General features: G+C 36.9%; 2 protein-coding genes across 2 annotated transcripts; both read left to right on the forward strand.

Annotated features, from left to right (window-relative positions):
- The first annotated feature begins 1,825 nt into the window (after positions 1-1,825).
- Positions 1,826-6,886, forward strand: LOC135636753 (glycine-rich RNA-binding protein RZ1C-like). The gene is made up of 3 exons (XM_065148764.1): positions 1,826-1,906; positions 2,091-2,222; positions 5,847-6,886. Exons 2-3 carry the CDS (start codon positions 2,112-2,114, stop codon positions 6,669-6,671), a joined length of 936 nt encoding a protein of 311 aa, XP_065004836.1. The 5' UTR covers positions 1,826-1,906; positions 2,091-2,111; the 3' UTR covers positions 6,672-6,886.
- A 4,243-nt stretch (positions 6,887-11,129) lies between these two features.
- Positions 11,130-17,093, forward strand: LOC103982996 (purple acid phosphatase 2). Its single transcript, XM_009400115.3, has 8 exons — positions 11,130-11,522; positions 12,254-12,454; positions 12,564-12,675; positions 13,779-14,005; positions 15,058-15,196; positions 16,010-16,230; positions 16,533-16,654; positions 16,771-17,093. Exons 1-8 carry the CDS (start codon positions 11,337-11,339, stop codon positions 16,961-16,963), a joined length of 1,401 nt encoding a protein of 466 aa, XP_009398390.2. The 5' UTR covers positions 11,130-11,336; the 3' UTR covers positions 16,964-17,093.
- The last annotated feature ends 4,757 nt before the right edge of the window (positions 17,094-21,850 follow it).

Here is a 21,850-nt window from a genome sequence, read left to right on the forward strand (position 1 = left end):
GCCTCCCTCTATAGCAATCGTGTCTGCGTTCTTAACACCGATCTCAAGCTTCTCCCAGATGAAGCTGACGCTACCGCTGCCTTCAATCCTTAGGTTTAGATCCTTCGCGAGAAGGATGATCAACTCACAGCACTCACACTTGTTAACGGTGCGGTCCTTGTCCAGGAATCCACAGCTGTCGTTGCGGCACGTCAGGCATATAGTATCGCCGTCGTCGTCTTCTCCTTGAGAAATGTCAGCAGTCGGTTTGGTGTTGCGGCCCATCTGATTACTGTTTGAATCTGCACTGTGATCTTCATCGCCGTTTTGGGCGTTGCCTCTGCTCGACTGCCTCGTCCACGCTTCCATGACGAGCTTGAAGGCTCCGTTGGCTGCGGCCGAGGGGTTCTTGTGGGGGTGTGTCAGGATGGACATCTTCCGGAATTGCTCCCTTATCTTGCGCAGGTCCGTCGATCGGTGAATGCTTTTATGCATGTAAATGTTTTTATGTTTTTATGTATATAAAAAATACTTTCTCTCTTCTGAATATTCGAAATATAGGTAAGATCCAATCAATTTTACTAACTCAATTTGACAATCAAAATCAATCTTATCAAATTTAAACATGAAAACCAAGTATATTTGGATATTAACATCTGACATAAGCCAAACTTCAAGTAATCTATTACATGAATTCAATCCCACAAAGGATGGACATATAATTTTGTGTTTTTGTTTAATTCGCTTATGGTGTTTTCAATAGCATTTATAATATTTTTATTAATACATTAAAATACTATAAAAAATTATTAAAAAAGATACTATAAATGATATAATATTACGTCTCATTAATTGGCATTGCTCATATATTATTATAATATTATATATTTTAAATTATAGTTAGTTTAACCGATATAAGGAGTTCATTTAGATTATTTATATTATTTTTAAGTAGAACCTATAGTAAGCCGATTTTTTATCTTTATTTGGGTAATATTATGTTAACTATTATAAATACTTGTTTGAATATAATATTGTTGAATCTCGGATTTTGATGATGAAACCAATTGATAGTATTTATGTTTTGATCTACATTTTGAATGACGCAGAATGCTTCGATCAGGATGAAACAATTAAAGTAAGAAGAATCATGTTGGGTCGGAGAAAAACATGTCAGAAGATTTGACGTCAATTCGGAGGATCGGTCGACGTATCAACAAAAGGCTTCAACCATGAATTTAGGTACTGACGTAATTTTACCGTTGCACTAATTTATCATCCTCTTAATGTCGACCCTGTTCCTAACAAATATGATATATCAAATAGTTTATAGTGTATTTGATTTCATATGACTTATTTATAAAGTTTTTAAGTAGGTCTTATAGTAGGGTGGTTAAAACACTATGACAAGTGAAAAATTAACAAATAATAATAATTTTAAAACTAAAATATGAATATTTTCTAATAAAAAAATTTACTCTAAATTAAATATATCTCCAAGGTGGTTAAGATGTAAGGATTATGAATCTTAACAAAATCTAAGCCTACTTAATATTGGTTTAATTGAGTTTTTATTATTTTAAAATATAAATACATAAAGTATGCTTAATATTTTTAGTATCATAATAAAATTTTAAATGATATCAATGTAAACTTAATGGAGATCAACTATGACGGTATATAGGTTTTGTTGGGGCTAAGGGAGACATATGTAATTTAGCTTAAAAAATACATCAACGATCATGGTTCGTTGAATGCGAACGGCACCGCACCGGATTCTAGTAATCAGGGCCGTCCGATTTCTTGACCAGGTTAAACTTAAATGAGCACCGCGAGGCGTCCTATTGCTGATTTCTCATGGTCTTATAAGTATACGGAGCTCTGATTTAACTCCCTAGGGTTTCTATCTTCGTGCTTCGTTGTTCCGGTAGGGTTCCAGCATGTTCTTCGTCTACCCTCTTTTGCGATCTTTTATTGGTGTCCTGATGATATAGGGAACCGAGAGATGGATCGATCTGGAAAATTTTGATCTTTGTGGTTAACGCCATATTTCTAGGGTTCTATTTTGATCGATTGTGTTGCCCTTTTTCGTTTCTTTTTCTTGTTTTTAGATATTGAGATTTTGAGCGGAGATGTCGGCGAAGGAAGAGAACCGGATTTTTGTAGGAGGCTTGTCGTGGGACACCACGGAGCGGCGGCTGGAGGGGGAGTTCGGCCGCTTCGGGAAGGTTATCGAGGCTCAAGTATTGATCGTCCGCTCATCTTTCAATTTTTTTCAGCAATTAAGTTTTTTTCTTGTGTTATGTGTGATGCTTCTGTTGGTTATTGAAATTGTAACTTAGTGTGTGTTTGAAGGATCGAAACTTCAAGGAATTTATCATTTGTTTAACATTATTTTTTTAATATTCGTCTGTTTAGAGAAAAAAAATAGAATTTTATTATATGAAACGCGTTATGTTGTAGACTTTTTCATGTGTATACAAGTCATAGGCGTACAGATAGACTTGGATGTCATGAGATAATTCTTTCCTATAGTTCTTATGTATTATAAATAATTAAGGTTTTAGATGATATTCATTTCTTTTCTAACATGATGTTGTTTGTCGTGTATCATTGTGGCATCTGTTTTCTGAACCTTTCTATATTCCATTGCTAATATTTTGTACTCTTATAATGATTCCACTATTTTTTTTCTTAATGCTTAGCTTTGCATGAATATCAATCTTCGTTCCACTTTTATTGGTGCATGTGACAACAGAACTCCTGTCTAAGTTTCTGAAGCTGCCTATTAAAAAGGAAGGGTTGTTTGTTTTTCCTCTTGATGAATAACCAAGGAGCTACAGACACTCTTTTGGAAGCTGACGAGTCTGCCACTTTCTGTTATCATTCTGTCAGCATTGTTTTAGTTAACAGACACCTGTGAGTGCATTTATGAATAGAATGCTGGCTCAGAGTGATGCTTCCAGTTCATAGAGTTGAATATTTGATATAGAGCAGTCAATGTCAGACAAATCTTTGAAACACAATAGCCTTGGTGACATATCTTGGATTGGATCGTTGGTTTTGATATTGGCAGACGACATTTGCAAAATGCTATATTAATGCCATACTCTGATGGTTTGTGATTCTATGTAGCACTTAAATATAAACTATCCAAGGGAACTCACGATGCCTGCTTTTAGTGGTCATCTAAGGCTTGGCTGTTATTTGATAAAGGTGCTTCATTGTTTGCCAAAACACTGTCAGAAGAGCAGCTTTTGTGATAAAGCATTTAATATGTTACTGGGATCCCTGTTATCTTTGAGGTTTGCTGTCTACAGTATGCATGATCATCCAGAAAAACAATCTCAAGATTATGCTGCACAATCTACTCTTCATTGGACTACATTGCAGATCATAGAAGGTTTTAAATTTTAGTGTCAGGCTTGTTTAGTTTAATAGCCTTTTAACTTTAACTGAAAACTTTGAATTTAAAGGGAAGAATGCTAGATGCATTTGACTAGATCATTCACATCTAATATTGTCCATCAGAAGGGGAAAAGAATGTGTGACCTCAAAACTCAGTTCAATGCTTGATTGTTTCTTTATATGGCTGGCCTCTTGTAGTACTTTGTCACTAAGTTCATATTCTTGGTTTCTTTTTTTTTCTGCTGATAAATCCATTTCCAGTGTCTTCTCTAGATAATATCATAATACATCTAAATTGCTTGATCTGGGAATGTCTTCTCGGCAACACTGAATGATGGGCTTATTATACTTCATGCATTCAATCTGTGCAATGCAGCATGGTTTTTGAACTTTGGTCTTTAGAGTGATTTAGATGGTTGTTTAACAAGCACAGAGACCACAGGGACTGGACAATTTACATGGAAAACCAGCTGGAAGTTGAAAACTTTCTTCTTGGTGATGGTTCAAGATCATGCAACAAAAAAATGTGAAAATGTACTGAATGTGGGAAGGGTGTAGAACAGTGTTCCTGATCTAATATTTTGGTTGGCGATGAATTGGTATTTGAAGCCATTATTAGGAGAGAAAATAGTATATGCAGAATAGATGCTGATTTTTTTTCACAATTTGTCAGATTCTGTTATTGGTCTTTGGATTAGTGTCTGAATCATATCAAGCTCTGGCCCATCATAAAGCTCGCACAAAATAGCTGTTCAAATTCATGCTTATGCTTGTTTTCCCTCTTTGACTTGGACATCTTGAATTAGATCTTTCCTTTCCTTTGAACCTAATGTTCCTTCTACAACCTGATGTCCTCTGAATGACAGATGGCATCATATTGTTTCAGTTCATTTCGTTTACAATGTATCTGCTGTCACTAGCTTTGTTTCATATATTTTAATGGGTTTAGCAGCAATGTTTACGTTGGCCAAGAGTGACTGGAGATGGACACCAAATCACTTATTGTCATGGTTTTCATTGTATTGGCATTTAGTTTGTGGTTTTTCAGATAACTAGCTCTCACAAATTTTTGGTGGTAGTCCTTTATAAAAGTTGCTGGCAGTCAGTCTTATGGCAACACTTTTCTGAATTTTATCTGTTTTGTGATATTTTGGAGATCTTAATGTATCTTCAGATCTGCTTAACTCTTAACTCAGTAAAATGATTCTTTCTGAAGTGCTTGCACCCAATTTCTTCAACTGTTTCATATAACAATGAGATATACTAACTGACAGTATGCCAATGTGGACTGGTTGGAAGATTTATTCCTTGAGATATTTGAGCCAGTTCGTGTCGGCAGTTGTTTCATTCACTACATAGGAAGATCTAGTGGTTAGGTGTTAAAGAATTGCTCAAATTTATGTAATGATGCACTAAGATGACGCTGAAGTCTGTCAATTGATGTAATCGCAAGACCAGCTGAAGTGTTCGTTAGAACATGTTGCACCTACTCTTGGTTGATTGCACTGAGGGGTGTCTTTCATTTGGATGTAAGACAAGAATTGTACCATTTTTTGGATGTTGTGCATATCCAATATAGATATTGGGTAAAAAATTTGAATGGACTACATTAATCATAGCAGATTATGGCTCATTATACAATTATTATAGTGAGATGTCTGGATGAAGCAAATGGTGTTTGTGACTTTTATGGTGACCTTGTTCATCAATACTTTCTGCTATGATAAGGTAAATGATACATCGATTTTACGCTGATGTCTTTTCATTTCTTTTTCTTCTTTGCAAGTTGTTTTCTTTAATGTCACAACTTCTCATATAAAAATTGATGTTCTCATATAACTAACACAGGCTTACTTTCTCGATCTTCTCTTTTTTTTTCCCTTTTCATAAGTATAGATAAATCTTGTCATGATTTTGCTTATATATAGTCCTCATGTACACCTCAATTGCTGATGTCAGATTTATTTATTTTTAATGCCAGGGGATATTGTCTTCTGAAATTATTCTCTTTACTTTTATGTTTTATGGCATTCTTGTCAGTTGTTTCATCTTAAATATACTTTCTTAGGGGCTCCGTTAGACATGGAGTTAGTCTGTGTCTAGTATTTGAGAAATATAAAAGAAGAGAGAAGAGGAAATGATGCATCATATATTATTTCTGTTGAAATAAGGATTACCTTTTGGTTCATGCATTTATTTATGCAGTCATTTACCAAAGTGAGATGATTTTGGTTTGGTGTTACTATTAAATTTTCTACTTGGCATTTTCTTATACCATAGCAAACAAATATACTGTCCTTTTATTATTGTGGAAAGAAGAAACCTCATTCTCCTAAAATGGCTTTGATGTAATTCCTGTTCCAGATTAATTTGTCAACATCTTTATATCACTCTTGCAGAGAGCATGGTGCAATATGATGTTGATCAGAATGGTCCAATTGTTGTTTTCCCACTTGTAGGTCATGCTGGAGAGAGATACTGGCCGCCCCCGTGGATTTGGATTTGTGACATTTTCTGATCCTCGTGCTGTTGATACTGCTATCAGTGAGATGCATGGACATGAGCTGGATGGACGAGTCATCTCAGTGAACAAGGCTCAGCCTAAGATGAGCACAGATGACACTGGCTATGGCTACAATGGAGGGGGATACACAGCAGGCAGCAGAGCTGGTTATCGTGGTGATGATGGGCCACCACCCGCAGGGCGTTCTGATGAATGCTTCAAGTGTGGTAGTCTTGGACATTGGGCACGTGAGTGCCCTTTGGCCGGGGGAGGCAGTGATGGTCGTTTCTCTTCTCGCTCGAAGTTCGGCAGGGGTGGTGGCCGTGGGGATCGTGGTAGGGGGCCAGATCGCTACAGTGATCGCTATTCAGATGATCGTTATGATGGGGGTCGTTATGGGGACCGAGATCATTTTGGTAACAGGGACAGTCGTTATAGTGGTGGCCGTGATCGATATGCTAATGATCGTTACGGACCTCCCGGGGATCGTTTTTCGGGTGATAGGTATGGAGGTGGACCTGATCGTTACCCGCAGAATGGATACGTCAGGGAACGAAGCTATGAACGAGATGGTCCGCATGGTGGTGGTACCTATGATCGAGAGGGAGGGCCAAGAGGCAGTGGCTATGACAGGGATGGACCACGTGGTGGTGGCAGTGATAGATATGGGAGTGGTGGCCCTGCACGTTATGATGGTGGTGGAAGTTACAGGGACAGGCCCAGGCCATATGATCGACCAAGTAGGGGTGGGCGCCCACCATCTTTTGATGTTCGCTATTGATGAATGTAGGCTGTTAACAGTTAACCTGCAGTTGTTTTTCCTGACTTTGCTCTTTGCTACTCTAGGGTTGATTGTGGAACAATGCAGTGGTTGTTGGTTTTGTTAATATAAGGATGGAAGATCTGTTCTGTCCTTTTGCTTTTGGAATCATCTGAATCCATCTGGCAATGTTAGCAGCTATATGATAGTTTGTCTTATACATTCAGATTGACTCAGTGTCTTGATATTCTTCCATCTGTTGACCTGGTGGATTGTTGCAGTGCAGGCTGTTATAGTTTCTTTCTGTTGATACTCGCACACTTTGTGTTGGTCGTTGAGGTAACCATTCACTGACTACTCTGAATACTTTTCTGATCAGTATAGACTCTTGCATTCTGATATGCTCCTAGATCAGCTCGTGTTTAACTAGTCTTGTGCTCCTCTAATGTCGCCATTGGGTGGGTTAGCTTTGATTGGCTCCAAGTTTTCTATGCATGTAATGCAAGTTTGAGCAAGGTGTTAACTAGCCTGATGCCTGGGCATTATGTTGATCCTGTTTATTGAGATTGAATGCTCGTTGTGTGGTTGAATTTTGAAAGTGCTCATATATTGCTCAGCACAGATAAGGGTGATCTGAGATGGTGTTGAGAATGATGTGCATGTTTTGGCAAACCCCCTGATGGCAGTGTGCTTTGTGGACGTTATCTTGCTCCCTCTTTTTTTGGGATCATTCTTTTAGGTGATGACTCTTGTGGTATTAACTTGTCCAAAGCTTAGACATTTGTATTGGAATCTCACGTAAATAAAGTCCTGAGTGTACAGTTAATTTCATGGAATGGGTTTTTTTTTTTTGTATCTCTTTTTATGGCACCTTTAAATGTTTGAGTCTACGCGATAAATGACTGCAAATTAACTAATTTAATTTAAGTCGACGTGATATTATTTATAAAATTGAGTCTACATTATTTATAAAATTAAGAATCTAAATAGATTTGATTAATCGGTTTGAATCGAGTAAGAGCTTCAGAATTTATTGAATTGATATCTTTAAAATTGAATCATTAGTGAATCATTTCGGATCAAATCAATTTTAAATCGAGTCGATCCCGTTTGATTCTATTTTCTAATTGGATCTTAACACATCTAATTTGAAGTATTCCTTAGTACAAATCTTCTTTTTTTCTCTTCAGGATGCGGTTTTAGAAAGAAAAAAAAAGTCAAATAAATAAATAAACGTGCTCTCTGATCTTTTCTCACGCTCGAATGATTTGGGTTGTCCAAAGCTATCCATCCACCATGTTGATGCTTTGGTGGATCGTCCAAGATCCCCACCCATAGATTTAGTGGCATCCCCTTTGAGCTCGGTTAAGCAATCCGCTACAAGTCATCATCGGCATCTTATCTGTCTCATGAACCCATCCTTGAAAGTGACAAGGCAATGGATTAAAAGATTCCCAAGCCACTTCGTTCAATAGTAAGTAAGTAGTCAACCATTGGACCATTCTTCCTCAACTACTCTTGAGGGTTATCACCAATCGTTACAGTTCAATAGATTCGAATTGAGAGGGTATGTTAGAGCGGTGCTACAATTTAGGTTACTTAGGTTGTATACAACCAAATTTATGGATCGAATGTTTTTTTATTTAAAATTAGTACTAATTATAAATGCTACGACGAATATAATGCTAAATCGGATTCGATCGGGTTAAACTAGGCTCTCATTAAGTTTGAGTTTGGTCTAGATCTAGCGCTAACTCGATGTTAGGACTCTAGCTTGGAGAGTCCTAATTGAGAGGGACATTCATGTAAAACTATTATGACTCTAGCTAGGAGAGTCCTAATTGAGAGGGACATTCTGTTAGGACTATAGCTAGGAGAGTCCTAATTGAGAGGGGCATTCATGTAGGAGGTTTTTCTTAGAGAAGAATTAGGAGTTGTAAGGGAATATGAATCTTGAGTAGGAGTCCTATTAGGAGTTGGTTAGAAGTAAGAGTTAAGTAGGAGTCCTATTAGGAGTTAGGGTTTAGAAGCCTTATAAATAGTCATGTATTCCTTCTCTTTTCATAAGCAATAGATGAATCTTTTCTGCAGCCTTTGAGCAGCAACTTGGAGGGAGGAACCCCTATAGAGTTCCAAGGAGGTCGATCCCCTAAAGAAATCAACCCCAAGTTTAGAATCTATAAGGGTCCTAACACTCGACTCACCTTAGAGTTAAACCTTGAACCCGAAGACCTAATAATTGATTAGAACCATTCTGCATTTGACCCATCTATTTGACATTGAGATGTGATTGCTTGGAATTTGCTATCATCAAGATGGCAATGGCAATGTTATGATTGGTTTTTCTCTCATTTCAGAAAACTTGAGATTCTATTCAAACATGTTTTTTCCATAAAACAAAGAGAAAAAATGATACGAACATTTATGTTTCTTCTTTCTCTGGCAAATGGGAGGTTTTTCTTTTCCTTGTCAGAAACTTCTTTTCCACTGTCTCTCTTTTTCTTTGGCTTTAGAACACCATTGACCAATGGTGTTCCGATAGTTTCAATCGTAGTGGGGATCTTTCACTTTCTAGTATCAGAGTCAATGATGATGTTCCAAGGAAATCAAATAGTAGAGGGTCCTTTCTTGACCCAACTCCATCAAACCTCAGACTCTACCTTTCTGAACATGGCAGGGGAAGAAGACATCGTCATATGCTCTTCTCAAAGTTCAAGAAAGTTGAAGCCAGCAGACCAGTCTGACCATTAGAACCAGTGAAGTCACTGTGATGGGGTGTGTACATCATGTTGCTTCATAGAAAGGTTATGCAGACTCTGAAGAAGAAGATCCCAAGTAGTTGCTGTTGATGGAATGTCATATTTCAAATCTCAATCACCTTTTAATTGATTGATGTTACTGAATTTTATTGGAGTTAATTATTGATGTTGATATTATATATATATATATATATATATATATTCAAGCCCAATAAGTAGAAAAAAATGTTAAACACCTAAAATAATAGGTATTATCAAAGATTGAGAGTTCAAAAACAAAGCCAACAAATTTTATGTGTTAACCTCCACTTAGATTCATCATTGATTTTAAAAAGTAATATCTAAGCCTAATACTAAATTAGAAATTTTGATTTTGTACTTCAACATTAGTCGGATGGTAATGTACAATAACTACTTGCTCAAGATTGAAAGTTTAGAATATCATATGATTAGTTTACATATAAAATACTGATATAAAGATGATAAATGGATTCACTTACTAAAAATTAAAGGCTTGATTAATTGATAAAAATTTTATCAGATCATTGAAAGATCTTGGAATTAAATTTTACCTTCATTATTTATCCCCCTGAAAAATATTTGAATAAATTTTAGCTATTGTCACCTAGCCAATTAATGATTGATTTAATTTATTTGATTTACCATTTTTTTTATTGTCATAGCTGACTAATGATTGGAAAATTAACTATTTTAATTGTTCCTGCAGTGTGTGCCCAATATCTCATTGTTCTTTGACTATTATTTCATTTTATTCATTAAGATGGTGAATATTTTAATTAAAATTATAAATTTACAATACCAAATAATTTGACTATAATTATTAGAGTTTAGTATAAGTTGGTCCCTTTCGTAAATACATAGGGTTTGTTTTTCCTAATTTGCTGTTATCAAATATGAAATATTTATTATGGTGGCATAGAGGAAGTCATCAGTTTGAATTATAAATCCATCCCTCTCTGTTTTATCCATTGTTTGATATTTATGCAAATCTCCCTCCCTCCTCTTATTTGCTTGCATCATGATTTAGTATACGTCAAGTCAAGTATGATTTTTTTAATGATCATACGAGGAAATATTAGAATTCAATATATATTATATATCTTTTTAAATATATTCATATTATATTTAAATTATCCCTCCTCCTCTTGTACATTATTATTGTCGTCTTTGTCATCGTCTCCTACTATTATCGTTTGTCATCGTTTATCTATGGAGACAATACAGGATAAGAAAAGGAGGAGGAAAGGTGAGCGATGAGAAAGGAGAGGGAAGACAAAATGATGGGATTATAGTGACGATGATGATAGAAATGAAAGCAATCAAAATACGACGAAAAGTATTAGAGAATGAGGACTAGTTTGGATAGTTTTTAAGTTAGAAGATAATATTTGAAAAAAAAATAAGAGTAATTATATATATATATATATATATATATATATATATATATATTCCGACTCAACTGAATTAAATCAAACAAATGCATTTTATATGGAGGAGATTATTCTCTCCTAATAAAAAAAGAAAAAAATCATATATATTAATAAAAATATAAATCATATATTCTTGTCGACCAGACGACTAGAATATTTCAATGTCAACGTTATAATGTCATCGTCACGCCATCTCATTTCTACGTATGTCGACGGCAAGATTTGTCCTTTCCTCGTCTTGCTTCCGCCCGCGATTCCGCACAGCTTGAAGTCAAATCTCTTATTTTCCAGTCTCAGTCCCAACTCCCAATCCCCCATCTCTCCCTCCCCTCTCGCCTTCCATTTCATCCGAGCCGATCCCACCGCACCTGCCTCCGCATATTCCCCTGTTTTCTCGCTTCCTAGCTCTCTTATATAAGTGACACCAAGAGGCCGAGGACAGAGACGACACAGAGAGCGATCACGGGAGAGATCAGATGGGGAGATGGTTACGGATTCCTTTCCTTCTCGGGCTTCTCCTGGCCGTGGTTGTCGCAGGATTAGTCGACCGGTCCGACGGCGGGGTCACGAGTTCCTTCGTCAGGAATGTGAAGAAGGCCATCGACATGCCGATCGACAGCGACGTCTTCCGCGTACCGCCGGGCTACAACGCGCCGCAGCAGGTGCCTGCCTTTCTTCCTTGTGGTTAAAGCTGGCGCCTTTCATTGTTCTGTTATTATTTCTAGTTGCATCTTCCTGCTGTTGATCGTTCTTCGGATTGTTTTTGTTGGAGTACTTTGTTCGGCGTTATCTCAGATTGTTCTTGCGTTGATCTATGACCTTTTCTTTTGCCATCTTACGGTGTCAAGATCTAAATATTTGATCTTTTAACCGAATAGTAGTTCTTGTTGTCGCTCTGCTCTGCTCTGCCTTTTTTTCTCCTCGTTGCAAAAGACGAGCCTTGTTTTAGAACTTCTCCTTGCTGTGGCATTACCTAAGAATGTTCGTGTGTCGATCGATGCCCTTTTCTTTTGCTATCTTACTGATAACATTTCAAAATTGGATCTTTTACCTAATTGTTTGTTTCCATGAATAAATGAAATCCAAATATAACTCATATCAAAGGAGTACACCCTTTACCAGGGTTTTCTCTTGCTAAGAATGTCCTTGTCTTGTCTCATAATAAATGCAATCCTGTTCTTGCTTGGTCCGTACTATTTTCCATCTTCAATTTTACTGTGTATTGATTTCAAATCTTGATCTTTTACATGATGTATTCTTTCTATGTAATAATTGCAATCTATATATAACTACATCTGTTTTTGGGACAAGAATACTCCTCCAGTGGAAGATCAATTTCGATTTGATTTGTCGCATCATCATAAGCAACTCTTGTTGTTTCCTCTCCTCGAAGGTGCACATTACCCAAGGGAACCATGATGGCTCTGCCATGATCATATCATGGGTGACCGAGGCTGAGCCTGGCTCCAGTAAGGTTCTTTATGGCACTGACAGCAACAAGCTTATCTTCTCTGCTGAAGGCAAGCATACTCGATACGAGTTCTACAACTACACCTCAGGCTACATCCATCACTGCACCATCAGGAAATTGAAGGTGATTGAGTAATCATTTTCTTTTCTTCCTTCTTTCTCTCTTTCTAATCTGTATGATTGATTCACACCGCCTGCCTCGTCACTTGTTTCTCTTTGTTCTTTTGCTACAGCATGATACTAAATACTACTATGCTGTTGGCATTGGACACACAGTTAGAAAGTTCTGGTTCACCACCCCACCTAAAGTTGGTCCAGATGTTCCTTACACCTTTGGTCTTATAGGTATATTTGTTCTTATACTATCTTGATTCATGTCACTGTGATGTTGTATTGCTGCATGCAAAAGTAGTCCTTCCATTGCTGGTGACTTCTCATCATCCTATTAAATGTCAATGAAATTTTGGAACTTGGATTTGACATGTCTGTTAAATTTGCTGCAGTTGTGTGTGTATGTATTAGAGCAAGTCACTGAATTGATTTTGTTGTTTTAGTGGTATCTCTCATTATTTTGTTATTTAAGAATCGATTTACTGATATCACCTTCCTGAACATTGAAAGTTTCTGACATTTACCTAAAAGAGATGAGAAACAGAGAAAGAGAAGAGTCTTTTCTCAATAGTGTTTCCAAGAAATTTTGTCGGGAATCTTTCTTTACTTACTTCCAAAGGAAGGTGGATCTGAAAGTTATACAGAAATCAAAGACTTTTATGATGATATTATGCTGATTAAACTTGATTAGCATGTGTTTCATGCATCCGTTTAGCACCTTCTTTGTCAGAAGACGTCCATTTTCTGTGTTGTTTTCTTACTCACTGGACTAACTACCCACCTCCTCCTTGAATGAAGTGGATTTCTTCGTTTTTGTGAGTATAGACTCATTAAATGGTCAAAGAAAATGTCTGCGTATTTTTGATGTGATAGGTTGTAACATAAGAAGCACGAAGATACCTACTAAAAGATTGCGGGCATGTGATTTACGCATGGTTCACATAAGATGGGCTTTTAGCTCAATTTTATCATCTAAAGTTGACTATCATGTCCATATCTCTAAAAGATTGTCGGGAATATAATGTTTCTTTCTGTTCATTAAAATGTGTTCTTCCTTTAAGATTCTCTTCACTTCAACTTAGCTAAACTATCACATGATCATATGTGGCATATTTGGTGATCAGTTCGTTCCTATGCAATAGTCATTCTTATCATACACTCCTCTAATTAAGGTGCAAACACTGAAGCTTTTGATCCTTGGTTTTCATTCTGCATCTGAAATTTTGGTTAATTCAATGGATAGTAGTTAATAGATTTTTTTTTTCTATTTAGTATTCTGCCTGTAGAATCCTTTCCAGTATTACATTCTTTTTCTGATCCTTTTGCATGATGTGCAGGTGATCTTGGACAGAGTTATGACTCAAATAGTACACTGACTCATTACGAGGCCAATCCAAAAGGACAGGCAGTGCTATTTGTAGGTGACCTCTCTTATGCTGATAACTATCCGAATCATGATAATGTTAGATGGGATACATGGGGTAGATTTGTTGAAAGAAGTACAGCATATCAACCTTGGATTTGGACCGCAGGAAATCATGAGATTGACTTCGCTCCGGAAATTGTAAGTGGGACAGTTACATTCACATACATTTTGGTGTCTTAATGGACTAGATTGATCGTAGTGTTTGAACTCATTTCTTGTTAATTGTGGTCTTCACCATTAACATTTGATATCGGAGAACACAGAAATGCTACATACGTGGTGGCAACAACAAAGCCAGTTTACTAATTTTGGAAAATGTATACTGTCAATTCTGTGTCTTTAGAAGATACAAGCCAAATGAACAGAGGATACACATTGGTGTGGAAATTGAATCAATATGTCAAAATGAGGATTGAGATGGTATGGCATGATTATACATAATCAAGCCAAAATAATCCAACAACTAAGAGATGGAGAACTATTTCTTCACTACGACCATTTGGGGGAAACATGCACAAGATTTTGGTGGAAGTCTTTAAAGAAGATACCATGTAGCTTTCACTTATAGAGAACTTGTCCACTGAGAGGAAAGAATATTTATATGGTGCTGAAGGCAGATATCTAAACTTACGAGTATATGATGATTGATCCATAGATATTATAATTTTTATCTGGTCATTTTTCTATTTGTGATAATGCACATTCCACTATTTATGGCTTTGAAATAACGTTACCAAGTAGGTAATCATTTTGTATCAGTGCCCATCAAATCCGCTTTAGCATCTAATTAGCAAGCAGAAGCAGATGCATCCCTCTTTAAGGTTTAAAGGCAAAAATATTCTCATATTAAGGCTTTTAAAGTTTCATAAACTGGAAAATTAAATTAAAATAAGTAGAAAAGGATTAACCGAGACATGAAAGTGCTTCTAATAATAGCGTCATCTTCTGGAGGTCTTATCATTTGAAAATTCACACTAATGAATTAAATAGAGAGTATCTGACACAGATAGAAGCTTCAATAACATAAATATAAATAAACATGGATGAGAAATAATGAGGTTAGAAATGATAAACTGATCTCACATTTTTTGTATTCATTTTGATTCATTATAAATTTTCTTTAGAAATTTTGACCAATTGTCGGTTTGCAAGAATTTGGAAGAGCTGAATTGTTTACAACATTTTTTCAGGGGGAAACTGTACCATTTAAGCCATTCATACACAGATATCATGTTCCCTATAGATCTTCTGGCAGCACAGCTCCTTTTTGGTACTCTATCAAGCGGGCATCAGCATACATAATTGTTTTGGCATCATATTCGGCATATGGTATGGATTTCTAAAGACATAGTGTTATAGAGTGTGAGAAGTTATATGATATCTATATCTAATTTAAATGAGAATAGTAACTCTCTTGTAGTTGCATCTGTTCTCTTTCTGCTTCATAAAAAATAATTTGTAATGACTCGAGCAAGTGTTGTATATCGAGTGTTCTTTTACCCTTTCTTGCCCTGATTCATTTAGCTCATCTGAACATTTTCTGAAGTTTTAATTTTATATTTAGCTCATCTGCATGGACTCAAGCAAGTGTTGTATATCGAGTGTTCTTTTACCCTTTCTTGCCCTGATTCATTTAGCTCATCTGAACATTTTCTGAAGTTTTAATTTTATATTTAGCTCATCTGCATGGACCATTAAAAGTTATATATTGCCATCTTGTGCATAATTTGCACTTCTGTTGTAAAGAAGTGGATCTTATTATAATATGATGAATAAGCACATTTGTATTTGGAAAATTCTTACCATTACACTAGCAGATGCTCTGTCAGGTTTCCTTTGCCGACATCTTAACAATGCAAGAGAAGCAGATGACTTTTCAATTTTTTGCATTCACTTTGAGATGAAATGGTCAGTGTATGTGTAAAAGATTGTTATGTTACATACTCAGACATATCTCACATATTTCAGAATAATCTTTTCCATTTGATATTCTTTGGTTGGATTGTCATCAGTATTTGTGTATTACTATCTTACTAAACACTGGTAGCTTTTGATTGGTAACACTAAATTTACATCTATTTGGCTTTGCCTTCTTTTGGACAAGGTTTTCGGTGTTTAACTGTTTGTGTTTCATTTTAACAGGAAAGTACACCCCTCAGTACAAGTGGCTTGAAGAAGAGCTACCCAAAGTGAACAGGAGTGAGACTCCATGGCTGATTGTTTTAATGCATTCACCATGGTACAACAGCTACAACTATCACTATATGGAAGGAGAATCGATGAGAGTGATGTATGAGCAATGGTTTGTACAAAACAAAGTCGATGTTGTATTTGCCGGGCATGTTCATGCCTATGAACGCAGTGTAAGTATCTCTTGGCCATCTCTTTCCTTCCTACATTCTGGTTACTCTTCTCCATTCTTACATCTGACTTGGGTGCTTCCTCTAGTTGTACTGCCATTAACCATGCTATACTTCTTTTTGTAGTGTGTATTCTACTAGTATTTGATTAGATATGGTGGTATAAGAATAATGATACCAGATTTGATGCTCTGATGATATTTTCTTTGATGGAAGATCATCATAATAACCGAATTGATGCCTTGTTTAAAGACCAACCTCAATATGATCTCTCTCTAATGGCCTAAATGTTCATTGTGTTGCAGCACAGAGTATCAAATATAGCTTACAATATAGTGAATGGAAAATGTAAACCAGTTCGAGATGAATCAGCTCCTGTATATATCACCATTGGTGATGGAGGAAATCTAGAAGGGCTTGCTAGCAAGTAAGACTCCACATGAAACATATAGTCTACGCTTGTTAACGTTTTAAGACCGCACGAATACAAGGAAAATTTCTTCTTGTTGATCCTTTTTTTTTCTTTTTGCATCTAAAATGAAGCATGTCAGAGCCACAGCCCAGCTACTCGGCTTTCAGAGAAGCCAGCTTTGGTCATGCTGTCTTTGAGATCAAGAATCGAACCCATGCCTACTACACTTGGCACAGAAACCAGGATGGAGATGCAGTGGCTGCTGATTCAATGTGGTTCTACAACAGATACTGGAAGAGTGCGGATGAGATCCCAGCAGTGTAATTGCCGATCCTTGATTACAATGTTGAAGAATAAATTGTGGTCTCAATTTGCAATGCAGTCTCAACTTTGGATTCTGTAATAAAACTCTTTTTTCTGTTAATTTAGTAAACTCATTGTTTCTTGACTACCACTATTTGATGCATCTCTGGCTTGTTTGTGTCAAATTACTCATTGGTTGGCATCCTACTTATAGATGAGTAAAAGCTTTCTGGAAAAGTTATCAGTCATCAGAATTGTACTCAGTCTTTTAGTCAGATCAAACTGACTTGACAATGTAAGCTGAATTGATTTCATGGCACCAGTTTGGCACTCAGCACTTAAAACAGAGTCCATGTCTTGAAATGTGGATGACAATAGTAGCAATTTGGACATTGGTGTTCTGATCAAAAATTTTCATCATAATTATGATCCTTATGACAGTTATTATCTATCATGGTGTTATATCACTGTTCTTTGAATTTAAAATATTAACAGCATTTCTAGCCATTGTAGTAACATAAATATATATTATTTTTGTATTTTTTGTAAAATCCTAAGCAAAGAACTTCTATTGTGATAATATCATAATTGACAAACAGAAAATTATCCAACACATGATAGCTCTGTTAAAAAGCCACTTCTGCTTGGTCTCTTACATTTACAAGTATCATCATGGACTCTTACATCAAGAATTAACATTCTCAGCATATTTAATTTCAAGGCTACACCAAGGTTGTGATGCATGAACATTTAACATCTACCCAAGCATTCCTATGAATTCCTATGATCTTTAATGGACACTAAGTAATATACATACACATACTTTAACTTCTTTAAGTTACTATTATACCTCATATCTCTACAGGTATTGTGCCAGGATGACACACAGGTTTCTCTACAAATTAAAAATTATAAAAAATATCTGATAGTAGTAGTCATTTTAGGGCTAATAGAAGCTATATTCCCCATGCACCAAAATAATAATAATAAAAAAAGAGGATGATAGTAAAAGTGGTCATTGTATGTAAGTAAACACAAAAAAAAAAAAACCTTAAGCAGACTGTTCAGTGCATACTTCAGTGTCACTTAGATCTTCAATTATCTGGCATCAGTTAAAAGATTCTGCAAATTTCCATAGAAAAGGGCATGCAAACAACAGTGAGAATGCACAGCGATGATTTATAAGGACTGAAGGCACAAGGAGCCACTGGAGTTAATTGTGTTTGATGCTTATAATTCTTGACATACAGGAAAAATGTACATTTCCAGAAAAGCCTTTTTAGATAAACAAAATTTCCCCTTGCTTTTCTTACAAGGAAACATCTCTCAAGGTGCCTCAAGATCCAGTCTGTGCACACCATTAAAGCTTGGATTAGTGAGAATTTCTGTTATAAGCTTAAACCCAAAATTTCCAGTAAATATAATTCTTCAATTCACAAAGTCCTTATCTTCTTATCTTTATTCCATATATAAAAATGTATTCATTGGTTCTACAAGCTAATGCTTGCATAAGAAGGCCATCATGCTAGTACAAGAATTTAGTTTGAGCTGGTGTTGCAGAGAGAGTATAGCCTGCAAGTCCAATAAGCATAAAGGTCCTAATACTTGAATCAATTGGATCAAATACATGGGCACCACCTCCACAAGAATTCAAACTCAGGATCTTGTCATGATGAAAAATATCAAGGTTGGTTCTTCTGAGATTCAACCAACACCAAGTAGCAAGGTTGGGTTTATTCTGGGAGTCAAGGCTTTGTTTCTTTTTTTTATTTTTCTGAATACTCTCACTTATTTGTTGATATTATCCTAACATGCCCCCTCATTTTTTGCCCTAAAGCATGCAGAAAATTACACAGTGCAGGTCCAATTTGATTGGAATCACCTCTCAAATCCATACAAAATATTGTTGGTTCCTTTTCCAAAGTTTAGCAGACATGTGACTTCAGTTACAGCTACTGATCAGTTGTCCCGAAAATGACATCTATTTTTTAAAGATAAAAATAAAAAAAAGTAAAGAACTTTATTGCCGAAAGAAAACAAAAGATTTAAGTTGGTAGGAAATGAGTTCCTTAAAAGATACTAAAGTTTACTAGCCCAAGTTTTTTTTGTTTTTTTGTTTACCAAATAGATGTATCATTTTATAATTATCGATAGTAGACAGCAAGTGAAAAGTATCCCAACAATTCTTAGAATTCTCCAACGAAAAGAGATTTGTCTAAAGAGGATATGGATCATCAACTATCATAGTTAAGTTGATCCAATTAATTACTAGAATTTTTCATTAAACAGAGTACAGATAAGGCCTAACACTTTCATCAGGTTTAATCGATTTCATCATGTACTACTGGCAGAATTGCCAGCAATAGTGTACAAATACATAAAAGTATATGCAGTATATGATAGCTTATAGTGTAGACATTACATAAAGGCATGTACTGCATAACTTTGAATGCTTTTGATTCTCTTCCTATTTGATGTAGTTATTGGAAACAAGAAGCAAAATGAAACCAGAGATGAGAAAAATACTTGGATCTTCACCCGCAGTCATCAAGCATTAGTAAGGAAATGCAAAAGGCATGCAGTACTCATTTTTATCCCTTCACTATGACCTCAATGCTTTTTGATCTTAGAAATGTGCCAAGTGACCAATGACTTATCGACACATGGATCGATCGAGCAAAGCGCCGAAAGAAACCTAGTTAGAACATTATAAAAAGCAATCTGTGATCCTCAAATCTGTGGACTACTTTTGAGAGTCCTGATGGCATCATGTTGCTTTCGATATTGCTTTCTTTTGAGAGTCTTAATGGCATCATTAGCTTCGCTGCTTTCTCCTTAACCATCGTTTGGGATTCTCTTCTTTAAGGTATCCACTGATTCAGCAAAGCATGCAAAGAAGAGACCCAGTTTGCGTCACACACCATGCAGCAAGAAAATTACATGGAGCTGCACCAGAGTTGGTGACAGCCTACGAAGGCCACTCCAATGCTGGCTAAAGCAAAAGGGAGAAGAAGAACAAAGACAGTGGCCAATGGCCATATCATATGAGCTCATTGCCACCAAACGCGCCACCTTAAAGCCAGTATCCAATATTCCATCACAGTCTGCGACACCACCTCTCTCTTTCGGAACCAGATCATTCTCCCATATCTTCCTTGGTATCTCAAAAAGATGAGGGAATCTGAAGCCTCTCTCACCATCCTTTCACCAAAGCTGGGTTGCTGTGTGGCTTTCCAAGTCTGAGTCCTGATGCTAGCTGTGGCCACATGATATCAAACCCTAAAAATGGGCACTGGATGGGGCTGTCTCACCTTTTGAGAAGCTGAAACATGCAGGCAAAAGATAGATTACGGGGAATAAAGCTACTGAATATAAATCTCACATTTGAACTATCTTGTTTTCCTTTTCTTGGATGCATATATTTCTTTTCTGACCAATATGGGTCCACATCAACAGTATCAAAGTGGGTTAAAAGCAGCACTATCATATTTGCCTCTTGTTATCTGTATCCTTCTTTTCTCTTCTTTTCCTATTTGCTTGTTTGTCTAACTATGCTTTTGAGGGTACGTTTGGAGTTCATCATGGTCACTTTGCAGCCATCAATTCTTTTTTCTTGTCTTATTCTAAAAGTTGTCTCATTTATAGTTCCATCATTTATCACAAACATTATATATATATATATAATAAATATTGGTGTTCTGTAGTCATAGTAGTAGCCAGTGGGAGACCATATACGCTTGATATTGTCTAAGCTGAAATTTATTTTGCGTGCGTGATTGCAAGCCAACCAAATTGATTTGCTTGAGGGGTAAACATAGGCTTGGATGTACAGATTACTCCGAGGAGGAGGTGATCATTCCATGAAACAATTGGAATAAGAATCAGACAGGAGATCCAAGGCATGATAAGAGGAGAGAAATCATTTGGCCACAAGGTCCCGAGTCACCATCATCGATGATGAAGGCACATCTATTATGTAAGTGGGGGGGGGAGTCCACATGAATCACTAAAGTATAGGGCCATGCTCTGAGGAGGTGATCATTCCACGTACACGAGAAGAGAGAGAAGAGGATGATTTGGGCAGACAAGCCCCAGGTCTCCATCATCGATAACGAGGACTCATCTACTAAGTACGTAGGTGGGGAAGGCAATGTGAGTCACTGAGATGTACGATACCAGCTCGCCCTGAAGGCCTGCAGGCCAGCCGCCATGGCCGACCTCGATGCGACGAGCAAGGCTGGCAGGCACAAGCCATGTGCTCCGCGTGGTGGTCCTCCTGCAAGCAACACCGGGCGCCATGTCGATGGCTTTGGAGCATGCAGGTGCTGCCACGAGTTCATGGAGGAACGTAACAGGAGAAGCTTTAAGGGACAACGTGAGAAGCCATGGTCCCAACATGGTGCAAGGAGCGGAGGAAGCGTTGGGCGTCTTGTTCTTGGGTGGAAGAAGAAGAAGAAGACAAAGCTTGGGAACAGGAGGAGGAAAGGGATTTTGCCCATGGGTGGTGGGGTTTTCTACCATGAAATCGTGCACTGATGAGCTTCCACGGATGGCCATGTTGTGCTGCTGCCAGAGCCAGTTGATGTGGTCAGGCACTGTTTGGCCAGCTTAGGTTGATGCAAGCTTTTGAGCATGAGTTTGGAATTTTGTACCGACGTTATGGATTTGGCAAAGATCTAATAAGTGGGCTATTGGAAGTTTATAATTAATTAATGTTGTATTTTTGCACGAGTTATGGGACATGAAAACTTTGGTAAGTTGCTTCATTTCCTATCTTAGTGTAATGCTTTAGCAAAAAAAGACGATAGGAAGAAAAGAACCATCATCGGTCATCCTCAGGGAAGTGTTCGACATCCAAAGGATGTGGATGCGCTTCTCTCGGGATGCACAATATCTAATTCTCATGTG

The sequence above is a fragment of the Musa acuminata genome, chromosome BXJ3-4 (assembly GCF_036884655.1).
Source record: "Musa acuminata AAA Group cultivar baxijiao chromosome BXJ3-4, Cavendish_Baxijiao_AAA, whole genome shotgun sequence".
NCBI lineage: Eukaryota > Viridiplantae > Streptophyta > Magnoliopsida > Zingiberales > Musaceae > Musa > Musa acuminata.

Bases quoted from the DNA above. Each gene is read 5' to 3' on its own strand.
- LOC103982996 (XM_009400115.3), top strand. From the start codon at position 11,337: ATGGGGAGATGGTTACGGATTCCTTTCCTTCTCGGGCTTCTCCTGGCC. The intron at 11,523-12,253 runs GTGCCTGCCTTT...CTCTCCTCGAAG, and splicing joins GCTACAACGCGCCGCAGCAG to GTGCACATTACCCAAGGGAA. The intron at 12,676-13,778 runs GTATATTTGTTC...CATGATGTGCAG, and splicing joins TTACACCTTTGGTCTTATAG to GTGATCTTGGACAGAGTTAT.
- LOC135636753 (XM_065148764.1), top strand. From the start codon at position 2,112: ATGTCGGCGAAGGAAGAGAACCGGATTTTTGTAGGAGGCTTGTCGTGG. The intron at 2,223-5,846 runs GTATTGATCGTC...TCCCACTTGTAG, and splicing joins GGAAGGTTATCGAGGCTCAA to GTCATGCTGGAGAGAGATAC.